The 15,184-nt window shown below is 39.7% G+C and overlaps 1 protein-coding gene across 6 annotated transcripts in view; it reads right to left on the bottom strand.

Annotated features, from left to right (window-relative positions):
* The window catches only part of MDM4 (MDM4, p53 regulator), a 42,259-nt gene that overhangs the window by 16,217 nt on the left and 10,858 nt on the right, over positions 1-15,184 (bottom strand). For 3 of the 6 annotated variants that reach the window (XR_826507.1, XM_010854157.1, XM_010854156.1), the window contains exons 2-3: positions 3,638-3,742; positions 2,151-2,225 (exon numbers count right to left, since the gene is read on the bottom strand). Coding sequence is in view for 5 of the 6 variants with exons in the window: in XM_010854157.1 (XP_010852459.1) it covers positions 2,151-2,225; positions 3,638-3,715 (153 nt within the window). In the remaining variant the exon portion in view is untranslated. Of the gene's footprint in view, positions 1-2,150; positions 2,226-3,637; positions 3,743-3,970; positions 5,816-15,184 lie in introns of those variants that run through there. The other 3 variants (XM_010854158.1, XM_010854159.1, XM_010854161.1) reach the window with 3 other exon arrangements.

Below are 15,184 nucleotides of genomic sequence, written 5' to 3'. Positions count from 1 at the left end.
GACTCTTAGCGGCCCCATGGACTGCAGCCTACCAGGCTCCTCCGTCCATGGGATTTCCCAGGCAAGAGTACTGGAGTGGGGTGCCATTGTTGCCCCCAATTACTAAGTTCATCTACTTACTATCATTCTGGACACTAAGAGACCCTTACTTTTTAGAACAGAAATATACCAGTCTGATAATGAGGAAAAGTGGTGAATTTACCAGGTATCCCCTTAAAAATGTTCTCACCAGTCCAAATAAAGGAATCTGTTCTATTATTAGAAGTAATAAACTTTAAATTTGCCTGGATCATAAAAATGTTTTCCAACTCTAGGGCACACAACTACTATAGACTTTGATGTGTGTTAAGTCTTTCTGGCAAATGGAAGTACAATGGTTAATAAGCCATCAGCACTATAAGTACATAAAACAATTTAAGTGTTTATCAAATAAAAATTTAGTCTATCTGACCTTTTCACAGAGTTAACAAAATGGAAGGGAAGACACAGAAGTTAGTGATTCAAAAATTTTTAATTATCTAATTTTCCAAATGTTTCCTCCAGGTGGTAGATTTTTAAAAAAATTGTGTGTGGGTAGTGTGTGTGTGAGCGTGTGCTCAGTTGTGTCCGACCCTTTGAGATCCCATGGACTAGAGCCTACTAGGTCCCTCTGTCCATAGAATTCTCCAGGCAAGAATATTGGAGTGGGTTGTAATTTCCTACTCCAGGGGATCTTCCCGACCCAGGGATCGAACCAGAATCTCTTGCACCTCCTGCAATGGCAGGCAGATTCTTTACCACTGCTCCACCTGAAAAGTCCTTTTTTTTCAATTGCTTAATAGTTAAGTTCACTTGATGACAGTAAGAATTTTATCACAGACCACAAAACAGATCAAAGCAGCAATTTTTATCTTTAGTCCCTGACTTCCCAAGAATTATTAGATATTTGCACAAAACTTTTCCCTACACTGTTTCTATTATACAGGAATTACGATGCTCTCAGGCTGTCCTCCATCCCAGGCAATGTGTCCCGGTATTAACAGAGCTCTCATATCTAATTGAATATCTAGAGAAAAGTAAGATGAGAAAGAACGTCTACCGTAAGGAAAAGGAAGTTTTACATTTATGTCTATCCAACTTTCAGAAAAAAATAAATCCACTCTAAGTATACAAAATAAGATCTTTAAATACACTACTCTGAATTTGTACATACTACCATTCTCATTATACAATACTGCCTCAATGCACATATGATAACCAATATTTAAAAATAAAAATGAGAAAATTCCTCTTTATGTACCAAACAGTGTCAAGATTCATAATAAAGAGCTTATTGTGTAAACTGTCCAACTTTTCCCCCATAAAACAGTTTCCCGAAACAATATATACTTAATTCTGTCTTAACTCAGGCAAACTGCCATGCTACCGAAGGAGACTGCATAATGCATTATTACAACTTAATTGATATAAAAATCCACATTTTAATAAGAGTTTGCAAAAGTTTTATCAGAATTTTAAACATAAAGTCCAAAATGATACACTTAATTTAAAATGACAACGGAAATATGAGTATTCTAGAAAATCTGAAACGCCTCCAGATTTGTTTCCTAAAGCGGTAGAGTGACTCAGGCATACAGCACTGCTAACAGGTGTCGGCTGCTGTGCGTGCGCTCAGTTGTGTCCATCTCTTTGCAACTCCATCGACTGTAGCCCGCCAGGCTCCTCTGTCCACAGAATTCTCCAGGCAAGAATATTGGAGTGGGTTGCCATTTCCTCCTCCAGGGGATCTTCCCAGCCCAGGGATCGAACCCATATCTCTTGTGTCTCCTGCACTAGCAGGCAGATTCTTTCCCACTGTACCACCTGGAAAGCCCTGATAAGCTTTTATGAAAAGTCAAAAGAAGCTTGATAATTTTGTTCCTTCCCTCTGTTTAAGAAGGGTTAGATATTTACCCTACTAAATCCAAGCAGTTCAAAGAGACTGTTTTAATAGAGTTTTTTCCACTTAAAAGAATTTAATTTGTTTTTGTTTTTAAAAAAGTTATTTAAATGCTAAGTACTTTAAATAACTCACGTCCTCAGAAGAGTATGTGACCAGGGACTGAGCCCACACCCTCCGCACCGGAAGCCAAAGTCTTAACCCCTGGGCCACTAGGGGAGTCCCAGCTTACCTCTTTAACAGTGAACATTTCACCTTGTGCACCTGCTGCTTGCAAAATCTTCAAAAGAGGCAGTTTTGGTCGTACCTGATATAAACATAGAATAAACTTGCTATTTACATTTCAATCAGAGTGGTCTCTGAAATCCAAGGGAAAAACAAACCTTAAACTTTTTTTTTTTAACAAACCCTGGTAGACATTTAGCATCTAGTAACTACGGATGATCAGACTATTACTTGCTGATTTTCTGAAAAATCACATTTTCAAAAGACAGCATGTTCATATCCACTAGGATGGCTATAACAAAGTGTTGGAGAGGATATAAAGAAACTGGAACCCTTATGCACTGCTAATGGGAATGTAAAATGGTGCAGCAACTGTGAAAAACAGTTTGGCAGTTACTCAAGAAGTTAAACATAGAATTACCGTATGACCCAGCAGTTCCACTTCTAGGTATAAATCCAAAAGAACTGAAAGCAGGGACTCAAGTAAATATCTGTACACCACTATTCATAGCAGCATTATTCGTAATAGCCAAAATATGGAAACAACCTAAATACCACTGACAGACGAATGGACAGGGTGTGGTATACACATATAAGGAATAGTGACTCTGCCATCTCCTGAGTCTGATTGTGGAGTATATCTTTAGTCAAACAATTTAATTTTTTTCAATTTATATGATTAAATTTGTTTCTTTCTTCCTCTTACAGCCTCTTAGGTTTTGTCTTAAAGTTGCTCTTATTCTAAAGTTTTACAACATCTCCTAAATGTCCTTCTAGTATTTTTTATCATTTCACTTTTTACATTAAATCTATCTCTTTTTTGTTTAAGGTTTGAGGTCTTCCTTTGTTTCCGTCTAGAGATGGCCAATTAAGAAAAAGCCCTTTATTACATAAGCCACATTTTCCCTTATCAAATCCAAATTCCAGCTTTATCATAAACTAAGGTACATAATACTATATATGGTGCAATACATATCAAATACTAAACAAAATTTTTTATTTTCATGTTAAAGGAAAAAATCTGGAACACGACACACCAAATTGGTAACAGTGTTATCTTAGGGGGCGAGAACTTTGAGGGAAGAAAGGAGGAGATGGTCACAGGAATCTCTACAGATAAAATGTGATAAATTGAATTTTTTTATAAGAATACACTTGCTATAATTACAATTTAAAACTGATTTTTAAAGAAAACAAACTAGCTACAATGAAGTGAGAAAGAAGACAAATATATAACTTGGCCCCAAATTCTCCACTAGCCAGTCATATCCTAAAGCAGGGTGGTGTTTAAAATGTGCCATTTTGAGCAATCTGTAACCTTTAAATATTTATTTAACAGATGATCAATTCAAATTTATGAGCACTGATGCTATTTATGACATTTAAAAAGTAATCTTTTCTGCTCTACATAAAATCCTAGTCAGTGAAGTCAGCTACATGCCCCTATCTATTCAAAAACTTGAAGAAAAACAGGAACGCCTAAAAATAATTTACCTGATTGGTTTGTTCTGGAGAGATCCTGCGAGCACTGTCAGATGCTGAACATGGGGCAGAGGTGGAAAACGATGTCATTTTGGCAGTGAAGTGACGTGAAGTCTGCTGTTAAGTTTAAACGGAAAAAAAATTATAAAATATCTTCTAAAGTAGAAAATTCTCTTTAGGATACACCAAAAAGAAAAGCAGCAAGCAGAAGTAAAAAAAGACACATATATCAGAGCACCCTACGCAAGTGCAATATACCCTTGCTGCGGTTCTTCTGATCACTTTCCAGTTGATTCTGCAAAAAACGGAAGAACATAATTAAGAGTAAAAACCATCTATACTTCCCTCGAGTGAAGTCTGCAAGAGAAATCAGTTCAGGCATGTTCCAACCTCTACACTGATGATGATGAGTACACTATTTTAGCTGAAAGTGAAACTTACAATCATTACCTCCCCTGTAGATCACATAGTTCTCTAGTATCGCCTCCTCTTTTGGACAGTGCTCAAGAGCACCCCCTAGGAGACAGATGCAGGGCTGAGGGAATTACCAAGATTAAGTAACAGGGTTAAGATTCCAAGAGCAGGCCTAGGAAAACCTCTGCAACATGTTGAAACATGTCTTGGCAAGAGACCACAGGAAAAGTGAAAGTCAAAATATTCAGTATCAGTTAAAACAGCTTTTAAAATGTGCCAAGCCCGAAGAGTATATAGCAACTGAATACCCATAAAATGGGTTACACCGAGCTGGACATACAACATCAAAGGAGAGATACAGGAATTTAAATACAAGTAAGGTTTAATTATTTTTCACCTTTTATCTCTTGTCCTTTAAAACAAAACAAAACAAAAACCCTACAGGGGTTTCCCTGATGGTCCAGTGGTTAAGAATCCAGCTTGCAATACAGGGAACACTGGTTCAATTTCCGGTCAAGGAAGATCCCACGTGCCACAGAGCAACCAAGCCCATGCACAACAACGACCGAGCCCGCGCTGCAACTACTTAAAGCCTGCAGGCCTAGAGCCAGTGACGACGAGAGAAGCCACCACACACCGAACAAAGGGCCACTCCCACCTGCCCCAACTGGAGAAAGCCTGCATGCAGCAACCAAGACCTACCACAGTCAAAATTAAATAGATTTCTATTAAAAAAAAAAAACTAGAGAAAGAAAAAAATTTTAAATAAACTTGTGTTTACCCTCAGAACTTTTTCTAGTAAAAAGCTGATAAAAGTCAGCGAAATTTATAAATAAAATAAAATCAACAAAGTCCGGCCTGCAGGTAACAAGACTCCTCACTCTTCTGACAAGACTTATTAAAGACAACAAAGTATAAATTCAACCCTCAGGACTTCCCTGGTGGTCCAGAGGTTAAGAACCTGCCTTCCAACACAGGGGACACAGGTTTGAACCCAGGTCAGGGAACTAAGATCCCTCACGGTGTGGGGCTCTGGAGCCCAGCCACCACAAGCCTGCGCATCGCAACAAAGAGCCCACGACACATTCTAAGACTCTACAACTAAGATCCAATGCAGTCAAAACTAAATATTTTTTTAGTGCTATCCTAAATTAATTAAATTCAACCCTCTATCAGCTTCCCTTGTTATAAAATGGAAGTCAAACGGTACATAACTTGTCATTTTAAAGCAGCTAGTTTTTTTTCTTCATGAATTTATGGCTGCGCTGGCTCTCCATTGTTGCTCGAGGGTTCTCCAGTTGGAGTGTGAGGGCTTCTCTTGTTGCAGGGCACAGGCTCCAGGGCACACAGGTCTCAGCAGCTGCGGTGTGTGGGCTCAGTAGTTGTGGCACCATGGTCTTAGCTGTCCTCGAACATGTGGGATTTTCCTGGACCAGGGATCAAGCCAGTGTTCCTGCACTGTAAGGCAGGCTTGTAACCTATGGACTACCAGGGAAGCCCTAAAACAGCTAGTTTTTAAGTGGCATTTCAAAGCTATTAAAAAAAAACCCCTCATCTCCCTGAACCTACTAGTCCTAGTCTCCAATGGCTGCACTTACGCAGGTCAGGGACCTGGAAGCTATCCGTGATTCCTTTTTTCTCTCACCCTTCACAAATTGGAAGGTGTATCTTCAAAATAAAACGTGTCACTACTTCCATTATTACTATATTAAGAAAGCCTTCCTCAGCGATCAGTGCAAAGAAATAGAGGAAAACAACAGAATAGGAAAGACTAGAGATCTTTTCAAGGAGATTAAAGATACCAGGGAACATTTCATGCAAAGATGGGCTCGATAAAGGACAGAAATGGTATGGACTTAACGGAAGCAGAAGATATTAAGAGGTGGCAAGAATACACAGAAGAACTGTACAAAAAAGATCCTCATGACGAAGATAATCATGATGATGTGATCACTGACCTAGAGCCAGACATCCTGGAATGTGAAGTCAAGTGGGCCTTAGAAAGCATCACTACGAACAAAGCTAGTGGAGGTGATGGAATTCCAGTGGAGCTATTTCAAATCCTGAAAGATGATGCTGTGAAAGTGCTGCACTCAATATGCCAGCAAATTTAGAAAACTCAGCAGTGGCCACAGGACTGGAAAAGGTCAGTTTTCATTCCAATCCCAAAGAAAGGCAATGCCAAAGAATGCTCAAACTACCGCACAATTGCACTCATCTCACCTGCTAGTAAAGTAACACTCAAAATTCTCCAAGCCAGGCTTCAGCAATTACATGTACTGTGAACTTCCTGATGTTCAAGCTGGTTTTAGAAAAGGCAGAGGAACCAGAGATCAAATTGCCAACATCCGCTGGATCGTGGAAAAAGCAAGAGAGTTCCAGAAAAACATCTATTTCTGCTTTATTGACTATGCCAAAGCCTTTGACTGTATGGATCACAACAAACTGTGGAAAATTCTGAAAGAGATGGGAATACCAGACCACCTGACCTGCCTCTTGAGAAATCTGTATGCAGGTCAGGAAGCAACAGTTAGAACTGGACATGGAACAACAGACTGGTTCCAAATAGGAAAAGGAGTACGTCAAGGCTGTATATTGTCACCCTGCTTATTTAACTTCTATGCAGAGTACATCATGAGAAACGCTGGGGTGGAAGAAACACAAGCTGGAATCAAGATTGCCGGGAGAAATATCAATAACCTCAGATGTGCAGATGACACCACCCTTATGGCAGAAAGGGAAGAGGAACTAAAAAGCCCCTTGATGAAAGTGAAAAGAGGAGAGTGAAAAAGTTGGCTTAAAGCTCAACATTCAGAAAACGAAGATCATGGCATCCGGTCCCATCACTTCATGGGAAATAGATGGGGAAACAGTGTCAGATTTTATTTTTTGGGGCTCCAAAATCACTGCAGATGGTGACTACAGTCATGAAATTAAAAGACGCTTACTCCTTGGAAGGAAAGTTATGACCAACCTAGATAGCATATTCAAAAGCAGAGACATTACTTTGCCAACAAAGGTCCGTCTAGTCAGGGCTATGGTTTTTCCTGTGGTCACGTATGGATGTGAGAATTGGACTGTGACGAAGGCTGAGCACCGAGGAATTGATGCTTTGGAACTGTGGTGTTGGAGAAGACTCTTGAGAGTCCCTTGGACTGCAAGGAGATCCAACCAGTCCTTTCTGAAGGAGATCAGCCCAGGGACTTCTTTGGAGGGAATGATGCTGAAGCTGAAACTCCAGTACTTTGGCCACCTCATGCGAAGAGCTGACTCATTGGAAAAGACTCTGATGCTGGGAGGGATTGGGGGCAGGAGAAGGGGACGACAGAGGATGAGATGGCTGGATGGCATCACTGACTCGATGGACGTGAGTCTGGGTGAACTCCAGGAGATGGTGATGGACAGGGAGGCCTGGCGTGCTGCGATTCATGGGGTCGCAAACAGTCGGACACGACTGAGGGACTGAACTGAACCAAACTGCCCATCTCTGAACTGCCTTAGTTCCTAAAGGTTTCCTTGCTCCACCCTTGCCCCTCTGGCTCCTAAACCTGTTCCTTTTGTCTCTGCTTAAATGTCAGTTTATCATTGAGGCCTTCTAAAGACAATACATTTTTGAAACTGCAACTCCCAACCTCCCAGTATTCCCTATCTCCTTCCCTGATTTATTCCTCTCTTCTTCACTGTCCTTGTTATCAACCTATTATATAGTTTAATTTTTATCATGTAAGACATAAGCTCTAAGTGGGAAGGAATGTATACTTATTTGTTCACTAATATATCCCCAGTGCCTAAATTGTCAACTATATACACAGTAGAACAGGATGGTGAATATAAATATTAGTAATAGTTTGGATGGTTTCCAAAAATGGCCCCCAATGAACCACATCTCCCCACTGGCTATCCTACTGGAGACCACACAGAAAGGCCCTGACCCACTTTTACCTGATTATTTAAATAATTCAATAAACATCCACAAACTGTGACTGACAACAATCTACATTTAACCATAAGGTTCTCTCCTACCATCCCCTGCCTCCTCCAAACAATCATTCTGAATCCTGTTTCGATTTTCTCTTCTTTCTTTTTAAGCACTTCACTGCATCAAAATGGAATCCTAAAAAAATACATATTTTTAGTTTGGTTGCTTTCAACTTACAAAAAAGAAGTACATTATATGTAATTCCAGGAATTTTCCCAAATAGGTATGTGTTTGGTATATAGTTAGTTACCTGATCACTAATGATGTTATCTCCACATATTTATCAGCCATGTATATTTCCTCTTTTGTGAAATGTTCTTTTATACACTTTTCTAATTGATTTTTTGTCAATCAATTTGCAATAGTTCTTTGTATATTTTTAATATTAACCCTTTGTCAATATAATGTCCTGCAAATATCTTCTCCTGATTTTAACGTCCTTTCCATTTTCTAGGTGGGAAAAAAACTTTTATGGGCAAAAACTTAATTTTAATGAACTCAAATTTATATTTATCAATATTCTCTTTTTTAGTCAATGGTCTCTGCCTCTTCAAGGTCTCATTTTCACCAACATATGGATGGCCATTTTTTTTCCTGTTCTATCTGCTGAATACTTTCTTGACTGACAGCCACCTTTGTTATGTAGCAACACGTACTGGTGTTCACAAGTTCTCTATTCTAGTCTGCTAGATGATCTTTCTGTCTATACAACTCCACATCTAATCCTTACATCTTATCATGAGTCTTGTTATCCTACAGGGCAAGTCCCCAGCCACTCCTTTTTAGAAGTGACAAGCTATTCTTGGCCCTTAACTCTTCCATACAAAATTTAGCATCATCAAGCTCCATGAAAATCCGTGCTCAAATTGTTTTCCAATCATTAACATGACATATTCCTATATTTATTAAGGTTTTATTTAATATCTATTAAGTCTTCAACTTTCCCTTTAGAGGTCTAGCATATTTGTTTTAAGCTGATTTCTTAAGTTGATATTCTTATACTACTGTGATGCCTTCTCGTTCACTGTTTTTAGTGGGTTGTGCATATATACAGAAATAAAAATGACTTTCAGTAAACATATCCAGTCACCTTGCTAAACTCATAATTTTGTCTATAGATCTTCTGTTTTCTATGTAAATGACCATATCACCTGCGGATAAAAATTTCATTCCCTCCTTTCCAATTCTGTGCCTCTAATTTCTTCTGCTTGTCTTACATTACTGCTTAGGACTGTCAATACAATATTGAATACACGCATTGGATCAAGCATCTCTGTCTCTGATTTTAAAGGGAGTGTTTCTAATGCTTACCTATATAGCATGTTTTCTCTATTTTTTTCTAATAGTTATACCTTACTGGCTTCAGAGGGTTCCTTTTCTTCCTCATTGAATCAAGATTGCTGGGAGAAATATCAATAACCTCAGATATGCAGATGATGACAGAAAGTGAAGAGCAATTGAACAACTGCTTGATGAAAGTTAAAGAGGAGAGGGGAAAAACCTGGCTTAAAACACAACATTAAAAAAATTAAGATAAAATAAATAAATAAATAAAATAAAAAAACTAAGATCATGGCATCTGGTCCCATCACTTCATGGCAAACTGATGGGGAAACAATAGACACAGTGACACACTTCATTTTCTTGGGCTCCAAAATCACTGCAGATTGTGACTGCAGCCATGAAGTTAAAAGACGCTTGCTCCCTGGAAGAAAAGCTATGACTAACCTAGATAGCATATTCAAAAGCAGAGACATTACTTTGCCAACAAAGGTCCATCTAGTCAAAGCTGTTTTTTCCGTGTACTCATGGACAAATGTGAGAGTGGGACCATAAAGAAAGCTAAGTGTGGAAGATGTTTTTGAACTGTGATGTTGTAGAAGACTCTTGAGAGTCCTCTGGACTGCAAGGAGATTCAACCAGTCCATTCTAAAGGAAATCAGGCCTGAATATTCATTGGAAGGACTGATGCTAAAGCTGAAGCTCCAATACTCTGGTCACTTGAGGCAAAGAACTGATCATTAGAAGAGAGTCTGATGCTGGGCAAGATCGAAAGCAGAAAAAGACGACAGAGGGTGAGATGGTTGGATGGCATCACCAACTCAATGGATATAAGTTTGAGCCAGCTCCAGTGATGGACAGGGAAGCTTGGCATGCTGCAGTCCATGGGGTTGCAGAGAGTCGGACATGACTGAGCAACTGGACCGAAGAATATATCAAGGACAAACATGCTACTATATACAAAACGGATAATCAACAAGAACCTACATATAACCATACTCAGTATTTTGTAATTACCCGTGAGGGAAAGGAATGTGAAAAAGAATATGTGTGTGTGTGTGTGTGTGTGTATCTATCTATATTTATATATATATGTAAAACTGAATCACTGTGTTGGATAACTGAAACACGACATTGTAAATCAACTATACTTCATTAAAATTTTTTTAAAAAATGTATCACAGAAGAGTGATTTAGAAAATGCTTTTTCTTTACCTATTGAAATGATCATAATTTTTTTCATCTTTTATTAATGTGATAAAATTTTGAATTTATGGATTTTCTAATATTAAATTCCTGCTCATCTGAGATAAATCCAACTTGGTTTTGGATATTATTCTTTTTGTGCACTATTGGCTTTGATTCCCTAATACTTTGGACAGCTTATAAAGTCTCTATGTAATAAATCTGTTTCCCACTGTCAAGTTTCTGTCTTATTGAATGTCAGGGTTAGCTGGCCTAACAGAATAAATTGTTTAGTCGCTATTTGTCTACAGTCTAGAAAAATAATTCTACAAAACTCGGATGTTCTAGTCTTTGAAAGCCTCACCTACAAAACTTATAAAACCCAGTGTTTCCTTTCTGGGAAAACTTCTAATCGCTGCTTGAGCTTAATAAATATTATTCAAGCTTTTTTCTTCTTCCATTGTCTAAATCTTCAAAATTGATGGCATACAGTTGACAGTATTCTTTTAACCTTTATTCAGTGTACAGATGCATCCTTCTTTCCATTTGTGATAGTTTACTATATCTTATTACCTCTCCAACTTAAAAAATTTTATCGTTATTTCCTGATATCATAAATTAGACACTGTGTTGTTGTTCAGTCACTAAGTTGTCTCTAACTCTTTGTAACCTCATAAACCGCAGCATGACAGGCTTCCCTGTCCTTCACCGTCTCCTGGAGCTTGCTCAAACTCATGTCCATTGAGTCAGTGATGCCATCCAACCATCTCATCCTCTGTCATCCCCTTCCCCTCCCTCCTTCCCAGCATCAGGGTCTTTTCCCATGAGTTGGCTCTTCACATCACGGGACCAAAGTAATGGACCTTCAGCTTCAGCACCAATGAATATTCAGGGTTGATTTCCTTTAGGATTGACTGGTTTGATCTCTTGCTGTCCAAGGGAGTCTCAAGAGTCTTCTCCAGCACCACAGTTCAGAAGCATCAATTCTTCAGCACTCAATCATTCGTCCATGACTACTGGAAAGACCATAGATAGCCTTGAGTATACGGACCTTTGTTGGCAAGGTAATGTGTCTGCTTTTTAACACACTGTCTAGGTTTGACCTACAATTAAGGGACAAAATGAAATCTCTCACCATGATGGTGAATTTGTCCACTGATCCCAGGGTAGTTCTACCAATTTCACCTCATCTACTGGAAGAACTTTTAAAAAACTATTTACTTTACTTTCTGGGCCACACTGTGTCTTCTGTGCTGTGCATGGGCTTTCTCTTCTTTGTTGCGATGCCCATTTCTCTTCTCATTGCAGTGGCTTCTCTTGTCGCAGAGCACAGGCTCTAGGCGTGCAGGCTTCAGCAGTTGCAGCTCTCGGGCTCTAGAGCGTGGGCTCAGCAGCTCTGGTGCACATGTTTAGTTGCCCTGCCGCATGTGGAAACTTCTAGGACCTGGGGTTGAGCCCGGGTCCCCTGCATTGGCAAGCAGATTCTTAAAGCACTGGATCACCAGCGAAGTCCTATTGTAAGTCTTTTTAACCTGGACCTCTCATATTTACCACTCCAAGAAACCTTTCCATCCAGGGACTTTGTTTTCCCTTTGTAATTTTAAGAGAGCTATTTTTCCATTATTTCTTCAGTACTTCCTCCATTTCGTTTTTTTTTTCTCTGCTGCTAAGTCACGTCAGTCGTGTCCGACTCTGTGCGACCTCACAGATGGCAGCCCACTAGGCTCCTCCGTCCCAGGCAAGACTACTGGAGTGGACTGCCATTGCCTTCTTTTTTCCTCTAAGAGGCCTATTATTCAGATGTATCTCTATACCTATTCTCCTTATCTTTTAGCTTTTCATTTATATATATATATATATATATATTTGTCTTTTTCCCCTTTGTTCTGGGATATTTCCTCACTCTAGAATTCTAATTCGTCCAACTGTATCCATTGCATTATTTCACCCATTTGATGCGCTGTTCAATGTTTCAACCACTGTATTTTTAAGCCTGCTATTGCTGCTTGGTTCTCTCAGCCTCTGCTTATTCTTGTTTCAAGTTGCTAATATCATCCCTCTTTCTTTCAGAATGATTATCTAACTTTAAACCCTTGATCTATCTCTTCTATTATTTCTGTTCCAAGAAGCCTATACATTGTCCTCCTCTTGAAATACCTGTGCTCTTCAACATTCTGTTCTTTTTCCCTAGAGGACAGAAGCTATTCTAATAGGTGAAGCAATACAGAGAAGACCAAATTCCACTCGATATCGGTCACAGTAAGCTGAGTAAGGTAGGAAATAAGCACTAAAGCAGGAAATCTCAAGCACCAGAAAACCACAATTACTCTCCACCCCGTACAATCACTGCTCAACTAAGGATTCATCTTTTGTTCCCCAGAGAGATACAGCATTATGATAAGGATTTGGGGAGACCTAAGGATTAAGCACTGCTGTTAATTAAGCTAGTGGATGCAATGGAATTCCAGTACAGCTATTCAAAATCCTAAAGGATAATGCCATCACGGTGCTGCATTCAATACATCAGCAAATCTGGAAGACTTAGCAGTGGCCACTGGACTGGAAATGGTCAATCCTCATCCCAATTCCCAAGGGTAGTACTAAAGAATGGCTAACCATCAGACAAGTACACTCATCTCCCATGCTAGTAAAGTCATACTTAATATCTTGCATGCTAGGCTTCAGCATTATGCGAACCAAGAACTTCCAGATGTCCAAGCTGGGTTTAGAAAAGGAAGAGGAACCAGAGATCAAATTGCCAACATTCGCTGGATCATAAGAGAAAGCAAGGGAATTCCAGAAAAACATCTACCTCTGTTTCATCAACTATAGTAAAGCCTTTGACTGTGTGGATTGTAACAAACTGTGGAAAACTCTTAAAGAGATCAGAATACCAGAGCATTTTACCTGTCTCCTGAGAAACCTGTATGAGAGTCAAGAAGTAACAGAACCCATTATGGAACAACTGATTGGTTCACGATTGAGAAGGGAGCACAACAGGGCTGTCTGCTGTCACTCTATTTGTTTAACCTATATGCTGAGCACATCATGAGAAATGCCAGGCTGGAAGAGTTACAAGCTGGGATCAAGATAGGCAGGAGAAACAAAAACCACCTCAGATATGCAGATGACACCACTCTAGTGGCAGAAAGTGAAGAGACACTAAAGAACCTCTTGATGAGGGTGAAGGAGGAGAGTGAAAGAGCCAGCTTAAAACTAAATATTAAAAAAACTAAGATCATGACGTCTGGCCCCATAACTTTATGGCAAATAGAAGGGAAAAGGTAGAAGTAGTGACAGATTTTCTCTTCTTGGGCTCCAAAATCACTGCAGATGGTGACTGCAGCCATGAAATGCGAAGACGATAAAGCTATGACAAACCTAGAGAGTGTGTCGAAAAGCAGAGACATTACTCTGCCGACAAACGTCCACACAGTCAAGGCTGTGGTCTTCCCAGTGGTCGTGTACAGTTGTGAGAGCTGGACTGTAAAGAAGGCAGAATGCCAAAGATTGATGCCTTTGAACTGTGGTGCTGGAGAAGACTCCTGAGAGTCCCCTGGACAGCAAGATCAAACCAGTCAATCTTAAGGGAAATCAACCCTAAATATTCATTGGAAGGACTGACGCTGAAACTAAAGCTCCAATATTTTGGTGATCTGATGCAAAGAGCTGGCTCACTGGAAAAGTCCCTCATGCTGGGAAAGATTGAGGGCAGGAGGAGAAGAGGGCATCAGAGCATGAGATGGCTGGATGGTATCACTGATGCAATGGACATGCACTTGGGCAAACTTTGTGAGATGGTAAAGGACAGGGAGGCTTGGCGTATTGCAGTCTATGGGGTTGCAAAGGGTTAGATAGGACTGGGCAACTGAACAACAAGAAATAAGGAGGTAAAGGACAGAGAATGGACTGTCTAAAGTCAGCCATCACTTTTTTTTTTTTTCTCAACCCCTCCTCCCAAGTATAGACTTCTGTTATGCCCTGATTTACTTCTGAGGAGAGCTAGACCAGAGCTGAGTCACACCCAAGTGTGGAAAAAGGTAATTCCAAGGTAATGAGGCAGGGAAGAAACTAGGGCATTCCAGTAGCTCTCTTCTCCCCTGATTTTATTCTCCTACAGCCACGCCTGGCTGACTCCTGTCTAAGGCCAAACACCCAGCCACCCCCCACCCCCACCTGCCCAGCAATTCAAAAAAGCCCACATCACCCACTTGTTTCTCAGTCTTTTCCTTTTATAGTGTCTCTAGAGATAACTTGGGAGAATGGAGTCAGCAGTCATGCTAGTCCAGCAACTTAGCAGGAACAGGACCTGAAGAATCTAAGCCTCAATAAGGGTTTAACATCTGGCAGAAAGTGTGCCATTAAAAAGATACTGGAGAGGGAGACGGAGGAGGGTTCAGGAGGGACAGGACATATGGTAGATTTGTAGAGCAACTGTCCTCTAATGATTGTATTTTGTTCTATGTCTCAATATTGCACAGTTATATCTTCAATAATTATTATTCAAAAAAAGAACCAAAACAAAACTGGAGTTTACAAAGTACTTAGATCCATAACAGCATGTAACAGTTGATTATGAAATCTCATTATCTATCACTTCCTATTATTTTGCTTTTACTACATATTGTTTGTCATACATGAGTTAACTGAAATCATGAATTATAACAGAGCCTCAGTAAAAAAAAAAAAAAAAAAAAAAA

Source organism: Bison bison, unplaced genomic scaffold, assembly GCF_000754665.1.
Source record: "Bison bison bison isolate TAMUID 2011002044 unplaced genomic scaffold, Bison_UMD1.0 scf7180017864338, whole genome shotgun sequence".
NCBI lineage: Eukaryota > Metazoa > Chordata > Mammalia > Artiodactyla > Bovidae > Bison > Bison bison.
The sequence above is the reverse complement of the archived record's forward strand: the minus strand, read 5'-3'. Positions and strand labels throughout refer to the sequence as shown.